Source organism: Cydia splendana, chromosome 13 (genome assembly GCF_910591565.1).
Source record: "Cydia splendana chromosome 13, ilCydSple1.2, whole genome shotgun sequence".
Lineage (NCBI taxonomy): Eukaryota > Metazoa > Arthropoda > Insecta > Lepidoptera > Tortricidae > Cydia > Cydia splendana.
The window spans coordinates 20,497,896-20,523,193 of NC_085972.1; the positions used below are offsets into that span (position 1 = coordinate 20,497,896).

Sequence of the window (25,298 nt, forward strand, 5' to 3'; positions counted from 1 at the left end):
GGTCAAAAAGTCGTTACAAAGTCCAGTGGATTCCGTTCCTTGCCAACAAACGATTAAATATGGCCAACTGCGATGTCAACTAATTGCCGCAGCGAAAGTATTAAAACCCCATCACTTATCATCAGCTTTTTGCTTAAACTCTGCCATAAAATTTGCAAAAATTGCCATCCATTAACAAACCCATTTGTCAACGTTGTCACTCTCACTGTCTCACTCTCGTCTAGAAAGTGATTTATTCACTTACTTATATTCACTCCATACCCTTTTAAACAATCATTTAATGTAACGGCACTTAGCGTATTTGATACTACAATTAAATAAAAGTGAACGAATGTAAACCTTGTTTTAAGGATATAAGATCGACCAATAATGGCAATAATCAGTTAGATGTAGCTGATAGTCCGAGTTTGATTTATGTACCGTCATCCACAATTAACTGATGATTTGTAAACTTTATTGTGAAGACATTAAGGTTCAACTATGGGCGGTGAGTGTTGCTGTACAATCTCTCTTTTTAAGAAATTGTTCCGATTTGTATCCTGGCGATAAGTGGTTTTTCTTAATAGCTGTTGGTCCATCGATTTGAGGTTTGGCTATGATTAATCATACTTTTACTGCTATTAAATGACACATAAAATATAACTTAATTTATGATTTTTTGCAAGGAATACCACGCAAAACACTTGAGTAGGTAATTAATTTATGAATTCATTAACTATGTACTATAATTATAGTTTCGACCACGGGCTCTCATATCTTCATAACGAAGATCCAATAGATCCTATTCGGAATTTCTATCCGCCAAATCAAAATACAGACAAAACTTTAATCGAATCGAACTAAACTTGAATTGACAAATGAATATCATAAAAAGAACCTTTAAGTAGATTTAAAGTGCAGTATAGTATAAATTATCTCAGATGATTTTTTCGGGTTCGGGTGCTAATCCGTTAAACAAAAGCCTTTGTTTCTTTTAAAAGCGCTGTACAGCACGTGCCAAAGCAACCATTTCGTTTAAAAGGCAACTATCGTGATAGTATTAAGGTTCAAATTCATGGGACAGCTCGTTCAGAGAACAATCAGGGTGGTCTTGTTTTTGGAGATAACAAAACGTGTTATCTCCGTTATGGGCTGTTTTATGAATTTGAACCATATAAATAGAATGGTAAGTTTGCTTTTTAAACGGGCTTGTTCCCGTTACTTATGTCGGGGCTATTAGCAGTAAGTAGTGTAACCACTGCATAAAGGACACAATACCTTTTGTTTAACAGATTAGGGTCCGAGCCCGAAAAAATCACCTGAGATAATTCATACTATACCGAAGTATGTTTCAAAATGCAGGTATTATTTCCCAACTCTTCCGGGGCTGTGGTGGCGGTCCGGAGGCTCGTGTTACTGCTGTCTTAAATAGATACGGCACGTTAAAATTAATCCTTTCAATAATGTAAGTTATTATTTAAGTCAGAACCTCAATAGTTTTCTGTTTCCAAATACCGAGAAAGGAAAAATGTAACGTATGTAATTTTAAATTGCCTACTTCTGCCCAGATGCTGCTCAAGATCAAGGGTAACATTGGATCTTAAATAAAAATTAAAAAAATAATTTTATTCAAGATGCTTTTACGTGAAATTTAAGTTATACCTAGAATTAGCTAAAAGCATCTGTTTGTTCAGTGACTAGTCTATCAATATATGAGTCATCGAAGGAAACAATAATGTAACATGAGGTGTCGTGACGAAACTAGGCGCGCCCTGCGGCTGCGCTTGCGACATGTGCATACGCCGCAGTGTCTTCATCTGACTTTGCCCAAGAAGGAATTATATTCACTTGTCTTTATTCGTAGTCCTTTAGCCTTCACCTTTTGTAAATATTAAGGCCCGTTTGACATAAATAATGCTTAAAATTTACCTATAACCCCGGAATTGTAAGCGATATAATGATAAAATTCGAAATATATGACACAAATGATGCTGACTCAGAAGTTTGAGAAGTTAATAATCCAAGGAATTTGATTTTTGATTACTTAGACGAATTTTAATTGAAGGCGGCAAAGATTGAACAACCAGTAGGAGCCTGATTCAGATTTAACAACCTGTTACGGTTTGGATCTTATTGTGACACGACCTTGAAGATCGCTCACGCTGATTGGTGCGTGAGAAATGAAGCGAAAGTCGTGCGTGAGGTGCGCGCCAATCACAAAGACGATCAGCAAGGTCGTCTCAAAACCAATTCTAACAGTAACAAGTTGTTAAAACTGAGGGCTTACCGCGACGCGAACACCGAAGTTCGCAATTTGGCGGTATATTTCTCTGTCATTCTAATTACGTCTTAATTGAAGTAAAAGAGAGAGAGAGAGATGCCCGCGGAATTTGCGAACTTCGATGTTAGCGGTAGGCCCTCTGAATCGGGTTCCAGGTCAGTAGGTATATTATTTTTTTATTTTATTTAAGCCATTTAATTCCTTAATAAAAAATATACATATTTCATTATTAATTTAAATAATAGTACATTATTAAATTAAATTAAATATTATCAAACTAAATAATGTCCATGCAAGGTTAAATTGTAAAATTCTATTCAATAATTTAGTTTTTATTATTAAGGACCTCTTGACGAGTAAAGGCCTCCTCCATTTTACTCCATATTTCCCTGTCTTGGGCTATTGTTACCCAGTCGTCGCTGGCAAACTTTTTTAGGTAACAAGTATGTATATGACACCGTAAGATTGTAAACCCGTTAGTTTATAATTTAACGTAGGTTAGGTTAGGTTAGATTATAATCTCCCTACCGTCAGTTTATAATGTAACTAGCGAGATTATAATATGACGAGTGTTTACAATTTTACGGTGACATATATATAGTATCACCATTTCTAAATTAGTTGTTTTGTCTCGCGGTAACCACAGACGTATACCTATACAAGTATTATTAAAACATTTTATACATCGCAATGAGGTCAGGGCTCTGCGACAAATTGCTAGAAATGTGTTTTCCTGTTTGCGGCTTAAGTTCTAATTAAGTCGGCTAAACCATATTTGGTGCGATCATTCTATCCTCAGATAAGGTGAGGACACAGCTTGATTAGTATGTCCAGTATCTACACATTATAATACATATGATATATATACAATTCTACATTAGTCGTAGGGTCATTTTGTGATCATCTCGATCTAGATTGTCACAAAATGACCTTACGACTTATGAAGGACGACGATTGGCGCAGTGCCATGTTTTAAGATGCATCACGCATCACGAACATTTGGGTTGGGCGCCCTATATAGCCACCCAAAATTCACTGCAGCAGGGTCTTCGGAGTTTGTGCCGTCCATCGCAGTCTGCTGCCTCCTACTCTTTTGACAAAGTAAATATTCCCCTGGACTGGTAGGATTAAAGCCAGATACTTTTTGATTACCGTTATAAAAATAGCATCGCCGTCGAATCATTATTTAAATCACCCCTATATGCACTCGTCAGCATCATAACATCAGTCGAATGACGTTATATGCTGGACAATAGATCTTCAAAAATGACAAAAATCAGCACTGCACTTTCATCCAATTAGATGTTTCGGTCCTGTCCGAGCGGTATACAGCTACTGGGTAAAGTGTAGTGGAAACATCTTATAATTAGGTATTTATTTCTTGTCGTCGCCTAACTTAGCCCGTTGCCGTTCTTTCAGGACAGCAAGCGGAACCGTAAAAATTAAGTTTTGATGTTGTTAACAAAATACTGGTGAATATTTTGATCGTAGCAAAGACCTTTCGCGACAGCTGTTGTGTGTTGCGCAGTACTGCCTCGCAGGCGCCATATTTACTAACATGTTTGTATTCACTATACATACCGTCCATTTCTCTAGAAACCGGTGTAAATCTGATCTCTAATTAAACGCATTTGTTAATAAATCCGGGTCCAAGTTTCATAGAAAAGTATTTACACCTGAGAATAATATTTTGTCAACTAAACTCAAATTGGCGATTATGTGCTGTTTTAGGGAGTGTGAAATGGTTTTATTCTTTGCCAGTATTGCGTTGCGGCAGGTCCCAAGTTGGGCTTTGATGGAAGATAAGACGTTAAATGTCTGAATGTACGAGGAAAATAATATTTTAAAGACAACATACCTTATATTATGTTAAGCAAGGACAAATTTAAGGAAAATGGTCGAAGTAGTAAGCAATCAAAAATTATAGAAATAAACAATACATTAATAATAAAATATATCGGGGCACTGGCTTCAATTGATAAACAAATATTTGGCGATAATCTTACACAAATCAATCCACTTGCAGAACGATTAGCGCCATAAGAGATTAGGTTTGAAATAGTTTACCTATTATTGTGAGGGGGCAGGTAGAGGAGCCTCACGGGGATGATGGGAATGAAAAGGCAGGATCCAGAGCGATGAGGGGTATTTATTATTTAAATAAAAAGGCACCTGTAACAATACAGGTTACGTGTTAACAGATAGGTATGTATAAAAACACTTTCGTAATTCAGAAGGTTAGAAATCAAATAACTTACAATATGTGCCTTGGTGATGCTGATGATGTAGATATATATCTGGAAGGTGTGCAGGGCCACAAAACGAGCACTATACTGAACTGCACGCACTTATGAATTATTACGTTTACTAATAAAAATCACACTTAAACGGTCGTGTTTAGAAACTTGGGAAGTACAGTCTGTTAGATTAAATGATGTTTATCGATCAGAGTATGTGATCGAACTGAAAATAAAAATCATTGAATGGAATTTGGAATAGGATTTGAATTTCAAAAGGGAATTCAGAATTTGTATGGTGCCAGAAATAGTATGAAGGTCGATAGTGTAACGCTTCGTTACACGCACCGTTACAATTATATTAAAAACATAATTATCGTTTTTTTTTTGTAATTTTGAACAATTTTGACAAATTTATAAATCGAAGGTTGTCTGTGTATCAGTCGCTGCAGTGATATTAATGAAGTTAATGAAGTGTAGTTTATTTATAAAATATTATACCTGCAGTAGGTAGTACCTATGTATTTGCTATTGTATATTTATGTACACAGTACCGTCTTTACCATAAGGGCACACGGGGTCCGTGCCCAGGGCCCCCATCCTCAGGGGGCCCCGAAAGACCGAGAAATATACTGATACTGTATGTAACAGTATATTTGATTACCCATAATAAATAGAACATCATAGTAGAAAAATGTTAGATAGATAGATAGATAGAATACTCTTTATTGGCACACCTCAGTAAAAAGAAAAGTGTTAGTTTAATTCGCTTTCTTTACTTTTCAAAAGGGCCCCAAATTCGTATGTGCCCAAGGGCCCCAGCATAGTTTAGGACGGGCCTGTATGTACACCACATGCGCATGTCTTATTTTTGTTGTCAAATTGCCTACGGACACTTGCCATATTTTACCGACCAACCCTGGAGGCTCACGCAGTGGGACAAGGGCGGCGTGTCGCCCTATACGGACAACTCTCGGTTTCTCTACACAGCTGCTCTACCGTAAATAACTATGACTGACTTGAAGCAACTGTCCGACCAGCGTGCAGCGGCTATGCGAGGAGTGATCGACTTTTTTCTCGAGCAAGAAATGTAGTGATCGTTGGCTTGCCGGCGAATACTTGTGTAATATGTAGTAGAAGATCTGAGATATATGGCCGACCTTCACCAATATGTCTGACGGATGTAACTATGAAAATATGAAAGGAAATCTGTTCCAGAACATAAATAAATAGGGTTGCCTGAAGAAATATGGTCAAAACTATTTTTAATTATTTTTGAAAATAAAATTTTTTCGTCAAATTTCACCGATTTCTCTGACGAACGAAATAAGTTTTAATGGAAAGTATACAACTTGTACAACATGAATCAACTAGTTTGCCTATTTTTTCCGGTCACTATTATGTGGTTGCCGTGTTTAAAGAGGTGATTTTATATCGATAATTTCACTCATCTGTCTGACGCTTGAATTATACATCAAAATGATGGTAATTTTATTGCAAATACAATGGTATAGGGTTGCCTGCGAAAATCCGGTCACAAATAAGGGTTGCCAGGCTTTTAAATAAAATAAGAAGGGAAGACTTTTAGCGATAACTCATAAACGGCTTAACTGATTAAGTTTGTTTTAAATAAGTTTTTTAAGCACTATTTTCGTTATTTTTTTCATATTTTTTGGACCGATGGTTCAAAAGTTAGAAGCAAAAACCTTATTTTTTTCTTTCTAAATGATTATTTCCGAAATGATTCACTTTATCAAAAAATGTTGTTTATAGACCCCTATTTATTGTGAAAGACCTATCCAACGGCACCCCACACTATAGGGTTGAAATGATAAAAAAATTGTCATACACATTTTGTTTCTTTCAAATCGATTATTTCCGAAAATATTCACTTTATATAAAAATGTTTTCTTAAAACCCCTATTCATTTTGAAAGACCTATCCAACGACATCCCACACTATGGGGATAAATCGAAAAAAAAATCCTCACATACATTTTGTTTCTTTCGAAGCGATTATTTACTAAAATATTCACTTTATCAAAAAATGTTTTTTAAAACCCCTATTTATTTTAAAAGACCTATCCAACGACATGTAACACTATAGGGTTGAAGCAAAAAAAATGTTCACACACATTTTTTTTCTTTTTCTTTCGTTTCATACCTATGTTGTGAGATGTTATTTGATAGAAGTTTTAAAATGAATAGAGTTCTAAAATTTTTTTTTCAAAAGTGAATATTTTAGTAAATAATTGCTTCGAAAGAAAAACATAATGTATGTGAGGAATTTGTTTTTCGTTTCAACCCTATGGTGTGGGATGTCGTTGGATAGGTCTTTCAAAATGAATAGGGGTTTTAAGTAAGCATTATTTGATAAAGTGAATGTTTTCGGAAATAATCGCTTTGAAAGAAACAAAATGTGTGTGACAATTTTTTTAGTATTTCAACCCTATAGTGTGGGGTGTCGTTGGATAGGTCTTTCAAAATAAATAGTGGTCTATAAACAACATTTTTTGATAAAGTGAATCATTTCGGAAATAATCATTTAGAAAGAAAAAATCTTGCTTCTAACTTTTGAGCCATCGGTCCAAAAACTACGAAAAAAATCTCAAAAAAGTGCTTAAAAAACTTATTCAAATAAAATTAAAATAAACTTTATCAGTTAATCCATTTATGAGCTATCGCTAAAAGTCTTCCCTTATTATTTTATTTAAAAGCCCGGCAACCCTTATTTGTGACCGGATTTTCGCAGGCAACCCTAAACCATTGTATTTGCAATAAAATTACCATCATTTTAATGTATAATTCAAGCGTCAGACAGATGAGTGAAATTATCGATATAAAATCACCTCTTTAAACACGGCAACCACATAATAGTGACCGGAAAAAGATGGGCAACCTCGTTGATTTATGTTGTACAAGTTGTATACTTTCCATTGAAACTTATTTCGTTCGTCAGACAAATCGGTGATATTTGACGAAAAAAATTTTTTTCAAAAATTAATTAAAAATAGCCTTGACCATATTTCTTTATTTATTTATGTTCTTAGAACATATTTCCTTTCATATTTTCATAGTCACATCCGTCATACAGATTGGTGAAGGTCGACCATTGTAACCTGTAAACCTATGAAAATGTACCCGGCTGGTTACATAATACCTAGGGATGTAATAAAGGAAAGAAAACACAAGAGTCCACTTGATAGCTGTTTTATTTCTTCTCTCAAAACTCCTACATACCCTAAAAATTACAACTTCTAGCTCTGACTGCTAACGGTAGAGCTGTTGGTTCATTAATATCTGTATTCTTACACTTAGGATAAACCACCAACAAACTAGTTGTTTAGTTAAATTTTATTCAGATAATTATAACCCGTAAAGTTACGCCTGAGCATTAAATTGGCAAGTAACACTGTCCATTAGATCACAGTAAACCTTGGTTATGATATTAAAGTTATTCATTATAAATGTGACAAAAGCAAAAGGTTACCGATCTATGACAAAACAAAACATGAACTTCAAGTAAACTATGAGCTTACTATGGGCTACCTAAGGGCCAACACATACCTGCTGCCACAGACGACGTTAATTCCTCCAAGTTAACTCCTCTGCATTCCGCCAGACGAACGAGATAGACGATCTAAAAAATATAACAAATATCATGAGATTTAGCTTTGTACACAACTGCTGAGAGACACCTAAACACTGAACCGAATCATAACACTTACAGAAAAGTCTGCAGCGGTCAAGAAATAGCATTTGGGTCGGAACTCGTGACAATGACCATGAAGGCGTCCCGATCTTGAGAAGACCCGTCTCTTACATCAGCTTGCCACGCTCAAGGGCACGCACCTCTTTCTTCAGCAACATGGCAAAGGAAAGGAACATTTGCCACGACATATTAAACCCTGGAAAGAATAAATAACTTAGTCTTTACCGAGTTTGGATTTAGCCGGTTTGCCGTGAAAACACAACATTGCGAGAATTACTTACCCAGTACCTAACCAAAATAAGTATCTCCGGAACTATATACAGCGACAATGGATTTCCACGCTGAGTTTTATATTAATATATTTTAATTTTTGTAACAATCAATATATGTTCTGACACAAATCCATGCCGTCTTTTCTTCTCATTCTATTTTCCTTCCATTTCAAATTTCGTGCTCTTTACAACACGAACTGCATGTTGCCAGTCATATTGTGCTATCTTTTAAAACATAAAGGTTTAATTACCCAACGACACAATATCAAGAAAAAAGGTGAAATACAAATATTTCTATTTGTAATTAAACTATATAATTAAATTAAATCATGTTCAATATTTCTAAAAAGAAATTAACACTAACAGAAATAACAGAAACAACGAAGTTCCACCAAAACCACTAGCTGGCGCTATGTTACACCATATATCTCGGATCTTAGACCATAAGAGGAAAACTCATATGCGAAGAAAAAACGCTTCTATATCGTTAACTACTCACTACTTTCACAAGCTTTTATTTTTTTAGTTTCACCTGTCCCGTTGTCTGTCTGTGTGTAATCACATCTTGCAAGTTAAAATTGTTCCACTTCCCGGTTTCCGATGAAGCTGAAAATTTGCATACATAATTATGTGAGTCGAGGGATAATGCAATATATCATTGAGCTGATCTGATGATGGAGATGAACTCTGTAATAATAGTAGTTTATGTGACTGCTACATAATGAGAGGCATTAAAATACGAGTGTGGGTTTAAGAAACGAACGTCAGTGAGTTTCTTAATAGGATCACACGAGTGTTTTAATGCCTAATTATGTACAGTTACATACACTACTTTATCTAAACACATACTTAAAACTAACTAAAAGATAACATATCAAATGGCGGTGAATGAAAACTTTTTTCACGCATGTCACACATCCGTAGTTTTTTAAATTCCTAGACAAAAGAATGAAGTCCTTATTTTCATGTCACTCGAGATCGAATATCGTGCGGTTTATATTTAAAAAAATACTAAATTGACATTTCGTATCGATAACTGTTTTAATATCTATGGATACTAGAATAGAGACCTACTTGAGTTTTGACTGCTGTTCCAAATTTAAACTCATAACCTACAAAAATCTATAACGTTATGTACATTATAGTACAAATTTTCCTATTACCACAGATAAGAAAGTTCTCATAGTAAAATTGGTTGTAATAAAGCCTGTCATTTCCTACGGTTTCTGAACGCATTATAGAGCACTAATGACATGTGTGTAGATAAAATTTTATTATCTCCTTTGACCGCCGCATTTTCATTTGTTTTGGTTATTGTTTGGAATTGAGAAGCATCAGCGGCGGGCGGCGGCATTTGTTTGCACAACAAGTAAAGAATATGCGACATGTCAACTTCGTGCAATAGGTATATCAACACGGAATATGTAGGTATATTAATTTTAGGAAGTTTAATGTTAATTTTATCTCTCATTCACATAAGTTGTAAGACTTATAAGTGCTTGTCTGACTGTGACCATAATCCTAACTATGTAATGAAATATGTTACAAACGGCTTGATTCGGAAAATGAATTAGATTTCTTCTAGACTTCAACAAGTTACGATATGGATAATTTAAAGATATTTGTAAGATAGATATGTCAAATTTGACGTTTCCGCAATTCTGGAGGTCCTCTTGAACGATTTCGACAAGTTATGACTTAGATATCCAAGTCACATCTAGTCGATATCTAATGTAGATCTAGTTGATCTCTAAATCGTCTCTAGATCTTGTGATTATCTCGAAATCCGAATAGGCCTGAAAGAGTCTATAATACATCCATCCAAGTCATCAGATTCATCTGTCTGTCAAACCTCCATTGCCTCACCGGGCGAGGTTCGGAGTTGGTCATTCCACATTTTTCTCTCGATATGGAGAGCTGCAGTCGTGACCATCTGATCAGGGCTGCCACACACGCATTTATATACTTATACTAAGGAGCATTGGTGGGTGATATAAATTTTGATGTTTTATTTCAAATTGATGTCAAAGATACACCGCTAAAACTGTTTGTCCTCAACACAAATTACCTTAATTACTATATTATAATTATTTAAATTTATTTCTGACGATCACAATATAGATTCTTATAAATTGACATTAATGTAATTTGTACTGTGATCATATGTTGTGAAATAAATAAATCTAATTTAATCTAATCTATATGGAGCTTCTATGAAAACTTGTGGTCACGTCACGACACAGGCGCTCCGCCCGTAGGTACCGATTTATTATGGGAGCGCGATACCTACATATTGTCCCTAAAAAAAAATAATGGACACCGGTATTTTGCACCGATACGCCATACATGATACCAGTAATACGATAGATCGGTGCAAAATATATTTTGTCAGATATTTAATAAGGTACCTATTAGGATGCAACTCAATAGCGCTACTTGCGGCGCAGCATTTTACCTACATTTAAAATTGTTCCTATTTGTGGTGATGGTGACCTGTATCTTATTAATACCTACTATTTGTAAACGCTTCATAATTCTGTAGTCTATGATCGTCAAACACCAATATATTTTAGGTAACTTTTAATATGTGTGTTATGCTACATGTTTTGTAGGTTTTCCATGGAAACTCAAACAAGTTTCATAATCTTCAGCAGCTATTCTCATTTATTTACCTACTTTGTGATAATGGTATCTCTTTTATCAACTTGTAACTTTAACTGTTTGTAAACATAAATATATTCATTATGTTGTTGTATGTTGAAGTCTGTAGGTACCAATATTTGTAAATTTAAAGTGCTTACAATTTATATATAATCAACTAACGATCGCGAGCATATGTTATGGGATTATTTTACTGTATAATATAGTTGACGAAATATATTTTGCACCGATTCGCCATACAAGTAATCCGATAAATCGGTGCAAAATATATTTCGTCAGATATACAGATCTCTCTATACATTTTGATGAATTAAAGTTTACTTTCATAATTCTACGCCTCGCCTTTTAATTCAAATTTTTACATATGTTTTGTCTAATTTTGAATACCAGTGTAGTTTTTAGGTGATATAAGGTTTATCCTCTAGAATAATTACTAGTTAATAAAAAAAACTTTTTGCACATAGGTAGCAGTTTGGTCATGGACCAACCCTAGGTCTGCTGCGCGTTGACACAGATCGGCGTACACCATATGCTCGCCCGGTAAGGACGCGCTGACGCAACCACCTGGAGGTTCCCCTGCCAATCCTGCCATACACCAAACAACATGTTTGCTACAACGATATATTATTCGTAGACATCATGCACTAATCCTAGGTCGGCTTGTGACGCAGATCAGTACACCATATGCTCGGTCGATAAGGACGTTGGCGCAACGCACCGGTTGGGGGTAGGGTAGGTATACACTATAAACAAATGGTAGGTTAAATTTCATCGTAACACCATTGCCATCTGGCGTAGAAAAGTCTGAAAAACTTTGTATTTTTTTTTATCTATTGCTCATGCCATTCTTCATGTAAATTATTATTTATATGTATATTTGAATTTGAAAATGAAACATGAACTGCAACAAAAATGACTGCGTGTAACTTAGTAGTGCTCAATAGATTACTACATTATCCTATAAGTATTAAGATACATAATTACATTTACTAGGTAGTGTTTTAAAATTTAATAACTATATATGTACCTACCACTTTGAATAACAACTAAAACACGCTGCTATATAAAATAAAAAATATAGGTAACATCATTGGTATATAGCTATTTAGATATTGATAGATTACTTAATTTAAATATTTACATACTAGGTAACTACCCATCACATTTTCTAAAGTTCTAATTGAGAATATACAAATACCTATACCTAGTAGGTATGTATTAGTACAATTCGACCAATGACCTAGATTGTGCGCTTCGTGTTAAAGTTTCATAACTCAATTATCAACTAAGTTTCATAATTTAACCGTAGATTGGACGTTTCTGAGTGACCAATACAAATATGAAGGGAAAACGAATTAATTTAGCACGGAGCGCGTTTTTTCAACTAAGGAACAGTTTAAAACAGTACAATCAATAGTAATAGCAAGTAATAGTATAAAATTATCACAAATTATATCTCATATACCTAACAGCTTTGTCCAGGACTACTTTAACTCTTCATACTCGGCTCTAAGGTCGCACGTATCTCTCCACAAATTCCTCGTTTATATCAACCAGCCGCCGCTTGTACTCTGGACAGCGGCGCGCATGCGCCAACACAGGCTCCGAACGGTCCTCATTAGTGTACTTCTCGAACGTGGCCGGGTCATCAAAGTTCACCCGAGCCGTCTCTGGATCCATCAGGACGTACGGACCCAACATAAGCCCTCCGAGAACTGCGAATCTTCTACTAAACTCTATCCAGCGGAGAAACTCTTCAAAATCATACCCTAAACCTTTAAGACGCAACTTGGTATGCACGTCTAAGCATTCTGTAAAGATTTCAAAGTAGTGTTTAAGATAAGTAGCCTCATGTTGGTCGCGGAAGCTCCGCGAGGTAGTGGTGTATATGAAGAAAGTAACGTCGAAAGCGGGCGGTCCGTAGCGCACACACTGGAAGTCCACTAAGATTGAATTTATCGGCTCGCCGTTTTCATATTTGAACATGATGTTATTGACCCAAAGATCCTTGTGGAGCACCACGTTTAAGGTGTCCTTGTGCTCTGTTAACTCATCACAAGCTTCTAAGAACTGTTTCAACAATTTAGCTTCTAGATCAGGGACGGATCTGTATTTGTCTGAGAAACTTTTGATGATGTTGGCGCTAAGTTTGGCTCCTGCGTGGATCCAAAGCGTGTCTTTAAAGTTGTGCTCAACAGTGACGGTGCCATGTTCTTCTAAGATTGAGTATGGGCGTTGAAGAGCGAGGCCTTTATTGGTCTCATGGTTCGCAAAAGCAGCATGGAAGCGTGCTACAGAGGCGAGGGTGACCAGCACATGGGGAAGGTCGAAGGTCTCCAGCTGGTTGGTGGTGGTGTAACCCTCGGGAGTCAAGTCGCGCATCACCAGGATGGACTCGTTGTAGAGAAGCGCGTTAGCCACAAACGGGTTTGGACCTGAAACCGAATTAAATCGTGCAATCTAACCTAGCGTAAAAAACTCCACTTTAGTTACGATCCAATCATCATTTTACCAATTTTGTACTAGTGTCAGATCGCTTCTTAGACGAATTGATAATTTTAATAAGTAGTTATCAGATATATAAAAAAATAAGGTACTTAATTCAAAAATGTTCAAAAATAAATCCACATGACCGTCTATATTGCGAGAGTGGTATCGTGTGTGATCTTAAATTATATTAAACTATGACAGGGTTAAGTCAATATATATACCTACTTTAAATACTCACCTTCTATATCCATTTCGTCTATCAATTTGAATATCGCCACTTCCTTCTTGTTAAAATGATGCTCATTAATAAAATCCGCTTTCGGCTTATTGTTCAGCGGCAGAGACTTGACGAACAAGGGGATAGTCACCAGGCGTCCCTCCAGCTTGAGTCGCACGGTCAGTCTAAAGTGGTCACCGAGAAAACCTGCTATTCCTTCCACCGCTGCTGGTCTGAGCTCCGCACTCACCATCTGCCAGCTTCCTTCTCCAATCCATTTCTTTATTATATGACACAGTTGACTGTCGTTCAAGATATCTCCTACTCGAACTGAGCTTCTGCGATCTTTACCCATGTTGCTAATGGTTCAGACTGTGTCGTCGCTAATTCTAGACACCATTATATACTAAGTTTTGAAGATCATTGTTTTCTTAACCCTTCTTTGTGCTGTCAATCAATTAAGAACTAAATAGTAGCTTCATTGAAGCATTTGGACTGTCAGCGGTTTGAATAGATGCGGTTATTGCGTGACACGTTCCGGTAAATAGACGGGCGTCTGTAAGTTACGTCTCTGATAAGAGTCTCGTGTTCAGTTCAGTGTTGTCTGAGGGATTCTGAAGACAAACAGGCATTCAGAGCAATTGATACTGTTTGCTGCGTGATAACGTAACCAAAGTGGATTTATTTTGTTTTGAAAAGTTATTGTCTAATGGAGGCCTATGCCTAGTACAACATTAATAGTAGTATATAGTATAGTAGTTATTAGTAGTAGCTTAGTTAAATGTATTTACCCATCACGGAAGAATGGTGTTCTCGACATTCGACTGTACTATGGCTAGTCCTTTTATTTCTGCATTAATGTTTTCTTGGGACCAGAGGGACTAAGCATTTATAAAACAAAATAAAAATAATAAAACACTTTTCTACATTTTACTTTTTGGGGTAACTGAGAAAATCATGAGTATCATATGACATATATACGAGTATGGACATAAGCTATTAACTATTAAGGGCCACTTGCCCCATCCCACTAACCCGGGGTTAACCGGTTAAACCTGGAGTTACGATAGTCACCAGTACAATTTCTCAATAAATATCAATTTGACACTGGGTTAACGGTTTAACCGCTTAACCCCGGGTTAGTGGGATGGTGCAAGTGGCCCTAATTTAAGTAGATTTTAATAAATGAAATCGATTTACTCACACCTTGTCGAAGATTATGTTGATATATTTATCCGAGTCTTTCGGAAGTTTTGTTTTGTTCGGAAATTGACAACAACTGTCCACAGGAGTGATAACGTTTGTTAAAAATCTATATATATCTAACCACTTGTCAATTGGAAGACGTCCTGCGCGTGACGAGTGGCTCTCAGGACTCCAGCTGCAATTTGTTTCCATACGATAAGTAATAACAATCAGGTCATACCTTTAACAAGGAACTCATACGTCTTATGATGAAGAGGGAGAAGGATCTATGCGCGTTCTCTGCTCTTTAGACGTTTTACAACTGAGCGGTTTTTGGACCAGTGTTATTTTTAGCTACGCAATCTGTCGGAGACTAATAAATAATATTAAGTAGGACTAAGTTAAGATAACTTTGCATAGCATTTGCAATGTCAAAGTGTGGCAATAAATAAGTATTAAGGACACGGGCGTAGCCAGGTTTTAGTATCGGGGGGGGGGTTCAAGAAAATAAAACGACTAAAAGTACATAAAATAACCCTTATACAAGAAAAATATTAGAGACTAGCTGTGCCCGCGGCTCTCGTGGAATTCGGTCTGTGTCAGTAAGCGGCTAATTTCTAATCCTAATTTCTGTCCCTCTCCCCTGGAGGCGGAACTTGAAGTAAAGTAAAGTAAAGTTGACAGATGGTTATGCTAGAGGACTGTAGTCCAGATAAAATATTTTACAGTGAGGTACCACTAAATAAAACTACACTCCAAAATCAATAGTTTTTTTCGCCCTTATTAAAATTTTACACGTGATTCTAACGACAGAGTAGGTGTATATTGGACGATACAGTAAGGTATACGCGCGCGAGCGAAAGCGAAGCGGCCTGTCTGGCTAGAGCGCCACTCACCGTGGTCTTCTTCAGACTCCTGAGGAAGACCTCGTGCCGTTTGTAACCTCAATGCGTTGCGAGACTTTCGCGAATGATTCGATTTTTTTCGGGAAGGCATGGAAATGTGTATAAAATGCGAGTCCCAAATCGTTTGACTCCGCAAACGACCAGTGCCGGATTAAGATATTTTGATGCCCTAAGCATTTCTAGACCATGATGCCCCCTCTCCCTAGGGTCATCAAGATTACATTGAATTTTTTTGGTAAATTGAGTGACGTTCATTGCCGCATTACAGCTGAGAATGGAAATCAGTCACATCATTTTATCACTTCGAGCAACACCGGCTTCCGACACATCGGAAGGGAGGGGCCCAAGCGATATCTCACCGTACAAATCTTTCTGCCATTTTTCGCGGGGGGAAAGGTGCACACAGTCGCACTTCTCACACACTTACATACAAAATCCAATCTGTAATGACGACACAAATACATAGAAAATGACACACGTCAAAGACAAATCTTGCAAACCTCGATCTCTTTTTGTGTACGGACGAGTGACAAGTGTCACAACACGCACACTAACACATTTTCGTTGAAGTATGTTATTGTATTCTGAGAGATGAGAAGTCGGATTTGTCGCTCGACCGATCCACAATTTGTACTGAGCGAGCAAAATCGATAAATCCAACAATTACATGAGACTAAAATATAATAATTGTGTTTGAATGTAATTAAACGTATGATATGTAAAAAAAAATATTACATGTGAAATGTAACACTTTCTTTTTGTAAATTTGATGTCCCCGACCTCTTTTTATAACAAAAAACCGAGCAAACAGGCATTTTTGTGCAGCAGTGTTCACGCGCGCGTCTGGACTCGGTCTAGTGAAAAATCCAAGTGCAACTAGTTTTATTACCCGCGCTAGATTAGATTGACGCGCTAATCTTGTACCTCGGCAGAGGGGAAATAGTGCGAATGCCGCCTCCCTTCCGTGTTGCTCGAAGTTTTATCACGAAAATTGACAGTGCCGCAGTAGTAACTTTGCAACAGAGTACCTAATGCTGCTGTAGTCGCCATATCTTAGAATGTAATTGAAAACGCGAGTGGAGCGAGCGCGAAAATTTTTCGATATAAAAACGCAATTTGATAGACAGTTGTACATTTTTACTTTTTAGTATGGAAATCAGTCACATAATTTTATCACGAAAATTGACAGTGCTGCAGCAGTAACGTAGCAACAGAGTAGTGCTGCTGCAGTCGCCACCCGAATGTCACCTTTGTCATATCTTAGAAAGTAATTGAAAACGCGAGCGAAGCGAGCGCGAAAATTTTTCGATATAAAAAACGCAATTTGATAGACAGTTGTACATTTTTACTTTTAGTATGGAAATCAGTCACATCATTTTATCACGACAATTTACAGTGCTGCAGCAGAAACGTAGCAACAGAGTAATGCTGCTGCAGTCGTCACCCGAATGTCACCTTTGTAATATCTTAGAAAGTAATTGAAAACGCGAGCGAAGCGAGCGTGAAAATTTATCGATATAAAAAACGCAATTTGATAGACAGTTTTACATTTTTACTTTTAGTATGGAAATCAGACACATCATTTTATCACGAAAATTGACAGTGCTGCAGCAGTAACGTTGCAACAGAATAATGCTGCTGCAGTCGCCACCCGAATGTCACCTTTATCATATCTTAGAAAGTAATTGATGCGATCCGATAATCGACGATGGCGGAGAAATCCAAAATCCAAACCACCGTATACTACATATATAGGTAATAGTTAGTAATCAATGAAATATGCCGCACGCCTGTTCTTATTTTAATTCTATGAATGTTAATATTCTGAACTTTTCGGGGGGGGGGGGGAGGGGTTTGAACCCCCAAAACCCTCCCCCTGGCTACGCCCGTGTATAGGACAATTTTACACAGATCGTTTTAAACTCTAAATCATAATTAGATTCCAAAAAATGTTGCCACTGCAATAATTTGTTTGTAAAATAGTAAATTCCTTTTTATAAATAAATACGCTAAGATAATTTATTTATTGGTAATTTTACGCCTACGATTTAAAAAAGTACTTTTATTTACTTACTTTTACATAAATACAAGACGCGCTAGTAAAAAGTGGCAACATTGTCTTACTTTTTTTGGAATCTAATTATGATTTAGAGTATAGTCCCACGGTAAGCTCAATAAGGCTTGTGTTGTAGGTACTAGACGACGATATACATAATATACATAGAAAACATACATAACTTAGGAACAAATATTTGTGATAAACACTAAATGCCCTTGCTAGGATTCGAACCCGGGATCTCCTGCTTCGTAGGCAGTAGGTATTAAGTACAATTTTAGAGGTATGTCACTACCCATATAACCATTCCAGTCGCAGAATCACAAAGTGGTAACTAAATGTCAGATGTGTCGTAACAGAGTCCACACAATGTGTCTAGAATTGTTTCGAAACAAAGTGTCGTCGCCGTGTCTACACTTTTCCGTAACAAGGTGTCGACACATTTGTGTGCACTTTGCGTGCGGTTTGCGACTAAATCTGACAGCAAATTTGTGACAGCAAATGTCAATATAAAATACCTCTTGAAAACCAAGGTTTGTCAAACTACTATTAGTGTCTCGTGTGCTCGTAATTCTAGTAAGTCATCATGGGCAATGCAAATGATAATAATCGACCGAAACCATATAAACACCCAACACCCGTCAACCTTTTACAGAAAAGTTTTTAAAGAAATGCAATAAGCTACTTAGGTCAGGCAACGAATGCTCCAAAAGTTGTAGAGGGAAATGGTCGGAACACAACTTTTGACTCCGTAACTCGGTTTGACAAGTTAGGAGGTGAACATATCAAAAGTCCCCGGCTGTAGCCCTTGAGCGGGGGGAGAGAGGGGGCTTTGAAGGGCCCATTTTCCGGTTTTTCGATTATATCTCGGAAACTATGCATCTCAGCGACATGGCCACTTATACAAAATGAAAGTTAATTTAATTTGTTACAAGTTTATTCCGTCAATTTTTCGATATGTTGAATATTTTTTGAGATATCCGCTCTTGAAAGTTTATTTAGGGCTCTCAATTTTATCTTGATATATCTATATCAGTGAAGGTGCTAGGCCGTGTTTGGTATCGTTTTCGTATAAATCTGGAGTGCTGAATCCATTTAAAGTATCACATTGACACCATTCCACAAAATAAAAATAAATCTTTTTAGGGTTCCGTACCTTAAAAGGAAAAAACCGGGCAAGTGCGAGTCGGACTCGCGCACGAAGGGTTCCGTACCAGAATGCAAAAAAAAAAAAAAAAAAAAAAACGGTCACCCATCCAAATACTGACCACTCCCGACGTTGCTTAACTTTGGTCAAAAATCACGTTTGTTGTATGGGAGCCCCATTTAAATCTTTATTTTATTCTGTTTTTAGTATTTGTTGTTATAGCGGCAACAGAAATACATCATCTGTGAAAATTTCAACTGTCTAGCTATCACGGTTCGTGAGATACAGCCTGGTGACAGACGGACGGACGGACGGACGGACGGACGGACAGCGAAGTCTTAGTAATAGGGTCCCGTTTTACCCTTTGGGTACGGAACCCTAAAAACGGAACCCTTATAGGATCACTCGTGCGTCTGTATGTATGTCCGTCTGAATACACAAAATAGTTCTTTACCTATAGATGACAGGAAAACCTATTAGAAATGTGCAGTCAAGCGCGAGTCGGACTTAATGGACGGAACCCTTAATAAGCGAGTCCGACTCGCACTTGGCCGGTTTTTTTGAAACTCCTCTTGACGCTTAACCGCTGAACCGATTTCGTTGAAATTTGGTATAGAAATAGTTTGCGTCCCGGATAAGGATAGATCTTATAACCGAAATCATCTTTTGAAGGTGTGAAAAGTGGCGTGGAAATTTGTACGGGAAATCAATAACCGCTGAACCGATTTATATGAAATTTGGGATGGTCTACATCTTTGATTTAGTTAAAAATGATAAAAAACCATGACTTCAAACCTAAACTTAAACAGTATTAACTTCAAGAATTCAATTCTGAATTCCCCCCTACACCTCATTTCACACCTTTAAAGGATGATTTTTGAGATAACTTATTATGTCCTGTCTCGGGACTCAAAATATATGTGTACCAAATTTAAATTAAAACTGTTCAGCAGTTTAAGCGTGAAGAGGAGTTTAAAAGAAAGTATTTTAATAAGTTTATATGTTTTTACTTCGGAATGGTGTCAATGTGATACCTTAACTAAATTTGGTACTGCGAATGTATACGAAAACGATACCAAACATGGCCTCGTAGCTTTACTGTTGTAGAAGTCAAAATAAAATTGAGAGCCCTAAATTCTTATTACTTGGCCAAACTCTGTAGTTTTGTAGGAAAAGGTAAAATAAAAGTCTTCGGCAGGAATATAAGACACAAATATATATTTTTTTTCGTTACTATTTCAATCATCAAATATAAACATACCTCGATTATATTATTCTAGTGAGATCCTCATAGATAAACAAAAACATTTACTTAAAAAATTACAAGGTCGAAATGTCACGGAACTTGTGAGAGTAATATGTGAAAAATAAAAACTTTTATGACAAAAAAATCTGGACACAATTTAAGAATCACCCAATTGCGTCGAGGAATCATCTGTATTTTTGCTTGTTTCATTACCTCCTCGCTTCTTTTTTGTCCTTTGTATTCTGTAGCAATTTGTTAGATCTGAAAATAAAGATAACTTGCGTCGTCACGGATGTCGATTTATAGGTTTTAGGGAGTGCAGAATTCGAAAACGATGATCATTTTATAATCCAAGATGGCGGCTACGTATTTTGTCATAAAAGTCGTCATGAATATCGTTTTATAGGTTTTAGGAAGTGCCGACTTCGAAAATGATGACCAGTTTGGAATCCAAGATAACTGCCGTGCACTTTGTCATAAAAGTCGTCATGGATATGGTTTTATAGGTTTAAGGGAGTGCAGAATTCGAAAATGATGACCATTTTGGATTCCAAGATGTCTGCCGTGCACTTTGTCATATGACCCGTCATGGATGTTGATTTATAGGTGTTAGGAAGAGTAGAATTCGAAAATGATGACCATGACCAACGTGCACGGCAGATATCTTAGATTCTAAAACGGTCATAATTTTCGAATTCTCCACTCCCTAATACCTATAAATCGAGATCCATGACGACTTTTATGACAAAGTGTACGGTAGACATCTTGGTTTCCAAAATGGTCATCATTTTCGAATTCTGCACACCCTAAAACCTATACATATAGTAGTTCGCCCCGAACTGTGAACTCACGGTTCGCCAAACAGATCAATTGAATGCAGTGCTACTTAGTCTGAGATGGGCATTTCGTAATTGATTCCTGATTCCACGATTACTTGAAATTACTTTGTAATCTGATTACCGATTCCTAGATTACTTTGTAATCTAACAATACCGAATTACTAAGTACAATTCCATTTGAGGAATCAGGAATCAATTTTTCGAATACTACAATTACTAGTAATAGAAATCAATGTCGATTCTTCATTAGGTACAGGAATATATATTACTTGATTCCTTTCAGATTACATTTCGTACTACTACATAAGTACTATCAAAAGTACATTTCGATAGTAGATATAGATGTTGTTGACTTACTAGGATGCATCTACCGATACCTTATTTGAAACAGGTGTGCAGATTTCGAAATTGATGACCATGACCAATACAACGACATCCATGACGACTTTTAACATAGTGCATGGCGGCCATCTTGGATTCCAAAATAGTTATTATTTTCGAAATCTGCGCTCCCTAAAACCTATAAAACGACAGCCAAGACGACTTTTATGACATACTGCCTGGCCGCCATTTTGGATTCCAAAATGTTATCATTTTCGAAATCTGCGCCCCCCAAAACCTATAAAACGACATCCATGACGACTTTTATGACATAGTGCATGGCCGCCATTTTGGATTCCAAAATGGTCATCATTTTCGAAATCTGCGCCCCCTAAAACCTATACAACGACACCCATGACGACTTTTATGGCATAGTGCATGGCCGCCATTTTGGATTCCAAAATGGTCATCATTTTCAAAATTGGGGCCCCCTAAAACGTATAAAACGACATCCATGACGACTTTTATGACACAGTGCATGGCCGCCATTTCGGATTCCAAAATGGTCATAATTTTCGAAATCGGCACTCCCTAAAACCTATATATCGACACCCATCTCGACTTTTATGACAAAGTGTTTTGCTACCATCTGCATGCAAGACATTTCTATTATTTTTACGTACAAAAATGGCCCCCTGTCAACTTTCAATCGAGATTTAATCGATAATTTATTCGATTAATATTCAGATTAATTCAATTTCAATCTATGTTAGGTCGACTAAACTAATTGCGATTAAAATTTGAGAATTAACTTTTTTTATTCCATTAATTAGTCGAATAAACAGTTAATCGATTAATACCCATCTCTGACCACGGCATTTTTACACTTTGAGAATATCTGAAAACAAATCAACACAAGGAGCCATTTTGCAAATCCAGTAACATACCAGTAACTTTGTTATTACTTTTGACAGCGCGTGTCATGTGTCAACACAGAGTCGACACAAAGTCGAAACATTGCGACTACTTTGTGACTGCAATATTTCTCAGCCTTAAACCATATTTATACATCATAATTAACAAGTTTCGTAGTATGTACATCGTTATTTCTGTTATTTAAGTATAGTATACGCATCGAAGTACTAAAAATGCTTCAAATAATATAGTTATGAACACAGGCACTGAGAAGTAAACAATTTCATTTCCGGCTAAACTAAAACAATGTGGTGGCGCGTTGATTATATTACACTTAGTTTATCAAATCACTCGAGCAGTTTTATTCCCCATAATAATTTAAGTCCTATTGTAATATAAATGCAAACAATATATAATTACGTCTTGTAATCCGTTTTAGAGATGGCGTATTAAATGTCACTTATTTTTATTTAACTATTTTTCCATCTGACAGTTTCCATTTGACAGGAACAAAATGAACGAATGAACGAATGCTTTTGGCATAAAGTAGTCGCAAACTCGAAACAATGTGTGCACACGGCGACCACACTTTATGTCAATTTGTGTCATGTGTCGACCCTTCCCCATTTCTGGTAACTGTGTCGACACGGCGACGACTCTGCGACTGGAATTGTGACCGAAACAGACGGTGTCGACACAAGATGTGTCAACACCGCGTCGTAACGGCGACTGGAAATGGTTGTATGGGTATATATTTCGGCACTAAAAACTATATTTTCTGCACACAAACTAGGTGGTCTGACCAAGTTAAAAAGGCCACTTCAGGCATACCATCAAGCGGTGAGGGCTACGGGAGATCGAGACCCTCGGAGACAAATCACAGGGGCTACGAAACCCAGTCAGTGGTCACCATCCTCAGTAACGAGGGACCGACAAAGAAGAATTAGTTACATTAACGTTAAAACACCTATCAAGAGGGTTAGATAAGTATTAAATAGTAGATAAATAAGCAAAACAGCTTTAATGTAGAATATAAACATTTATTTAATATAAATCTTAATATTTTACACTAGTCTTTATGTGAATTCAGAACTGTTGAAAACAATGACACATCATGTCTCTACTGGAAACTAGGTACATATCTTGCTTCAATTGCACAATATTATGTCAGACAAAAGGTATAATGTGTGACTGAATGAAAATAGACCAACAGTGTATTTATAGTACAAAAGTATTTTCACCTCAGCAGCTCGAACAAGGGTACTTTGCTTCTTAAAAACAGTGAGCAAAATGCGATTTTGCTCACTGAGTCATTTTGTCTCACTCAGTGAGCAAAATGCGATTTTGCTCACTGAGTGAGACAAAATGACATTCAAGTGACCTTTATAGTCAAATGTCATTTCAACATGCGGGGTCTAATACAAGTTCGATATACTTGGGTTCTATTATCTCTGTCCCTCTAGGTATGTTCTCACTGCTTAGGGATCATCCATTAATTACGTCACACGAATTTCTAGGTTTTTTTACCCCTCCCCCCCTCCTTGTCACACTTGGTCACATTTTGCAAATCCCTCCCCACCTGGTGTGACGTCACATTTTAGGCAATTTTGTTTTCATCGAAATCGGTAATAGTAACTCGGCATTATTTTTTTTAATGCAATAATATTTTTGGTAAAAGAAATATTAGTCATTTTATAACACAAAACCAATTAGGAACGAAAATTACTTCCAAAAACTCATTATTTAACTGTACAGCGAATAAAAAAATATAAATTAATTTTCGGTTACTGATGAAGTTAAAGTGACGTCACAATGTTTGTGACTCCCCCCTCCCCCATATCACAACATGTCACATTTTCTTGAACCCTCCCTCCCCCTAAACGTGTGACGTAATTAATGGATGACCCCTTAGGGTGAAAATTTTTGTGTACTACACGAGATCAAAGTTATTTACATCTCGTGCGCTTTTGAATCCAAATTCCAAATAAGCACTCGAAGAAATATCAAACTTTGATCTCTTGTTGTACAAATAACTATTGTTATCAGATTATATTGTAGACAATCAATTAAATTGTGCATATTATACAAACTTTCATATATAGAACAAAGGAAACTGAAATAAATGTCATATACATACTAAGAAAAAGTGACCAAGGCCTCCAGTGCCCCAGGCTGGAATCGAACCAGAGTCCTCTGCTATCGCGGCAGGTGCCTATGCCATTCGGCCACCGGGCCACAGCGGCATAGGTCGAATTCTTCAAAGTACATATATGTGTCGCAGTCAAAAGTGTGAACTGGTCAAAAGAACTTTTAACCGACAAAAACAGGCAAAACTGCTTTTGACTGAGCATGTTGGTCAAAAGTAGTTTTACCTGAAAATCATTGCTTAATAGTAATTGTGACTGTTACTATCAGTCAAAAGTGCTCCCAGAAATGGAATAATTTAATATGCAAGTATAACCCAAATAAATAAATCATATTCAATTATTAAAATAATACTTACACAAAACCTTAAACTAACAACTAAATACTAAATATAAAATATCTCTCCCAAGCTACCCGCTTCTGGAATGGACCCTAGAATGCTGGCGGCGTTGCCCCTTTGAACCGCCAGACTTAATCTTTGAGCCAAGAAGGAGCCCGCCCTGTGGTCGCCCGAGACGCCTATTAGCCTGACCGACACTTCCTTTATTAACTGTTTGGTGTCGGTCGACCATGGGCCCAGTGTTTCAATGGCGAGCGCCGCAAAATCGTATGTGTCCGTTAGAAACGCATATTTGCGGCGCTTTAGTGTCTGGGCCTGGTCCGCGGCAGTCCCGGGCTTCCGGGCCGATCC

The 25,298-nt window shown here is 36.9% G+C and overlaps 1 protein-coding gene and 2 long non-coding RNA genes across 3 annotated transcripts in view; 1 reads left to right on the top strand and 2 right to left on the bottom strand.

Moving 5' to 3' along the window:
• The window catches only part of LOC134796328 (uncharacterized), a 280,891-nt gene that overhangs the window by 159,582 nt on the left and 96,011 nt on the right, over positions 1–25,298 (top strand). The gene's annotated exons all lie outside the window — the stretch shown is intronic.
• LOC134796607 (uncharacterized) lies at positions 7,693–8,444 on the bottom strand. Its single transcript, XR_010144970.1, has 2 exons — positions 8,225–8,444; positions 7,693–8,136 (listed from the first exon to the last, which is right to left on the bottom strand). It is a non-coding gene; the product is annotated as an uncharacterized LOC134796607 (long non-coding RNA).
• LOC134796314 (uncharacterized) lies at positions 12,044–14,273 on the bottom strand. Its single transcript, XM_063768399.1, has 2 exons — positions 13,870–14,273; positions 12,044–13,576 (listed from the first exon to the last, which is right to left on the bottom strand). Exons 1-2 carry the CDS (start codon positions 14,201–14,203, stop codon positions 12,651–12,653), a joined length of 1,260 nt encoding a protein of 419 aa, XP_063624469.1. The 5' UTR covers positions 14,204–14,273; the 3' UTR covers positions 12,044–12,650.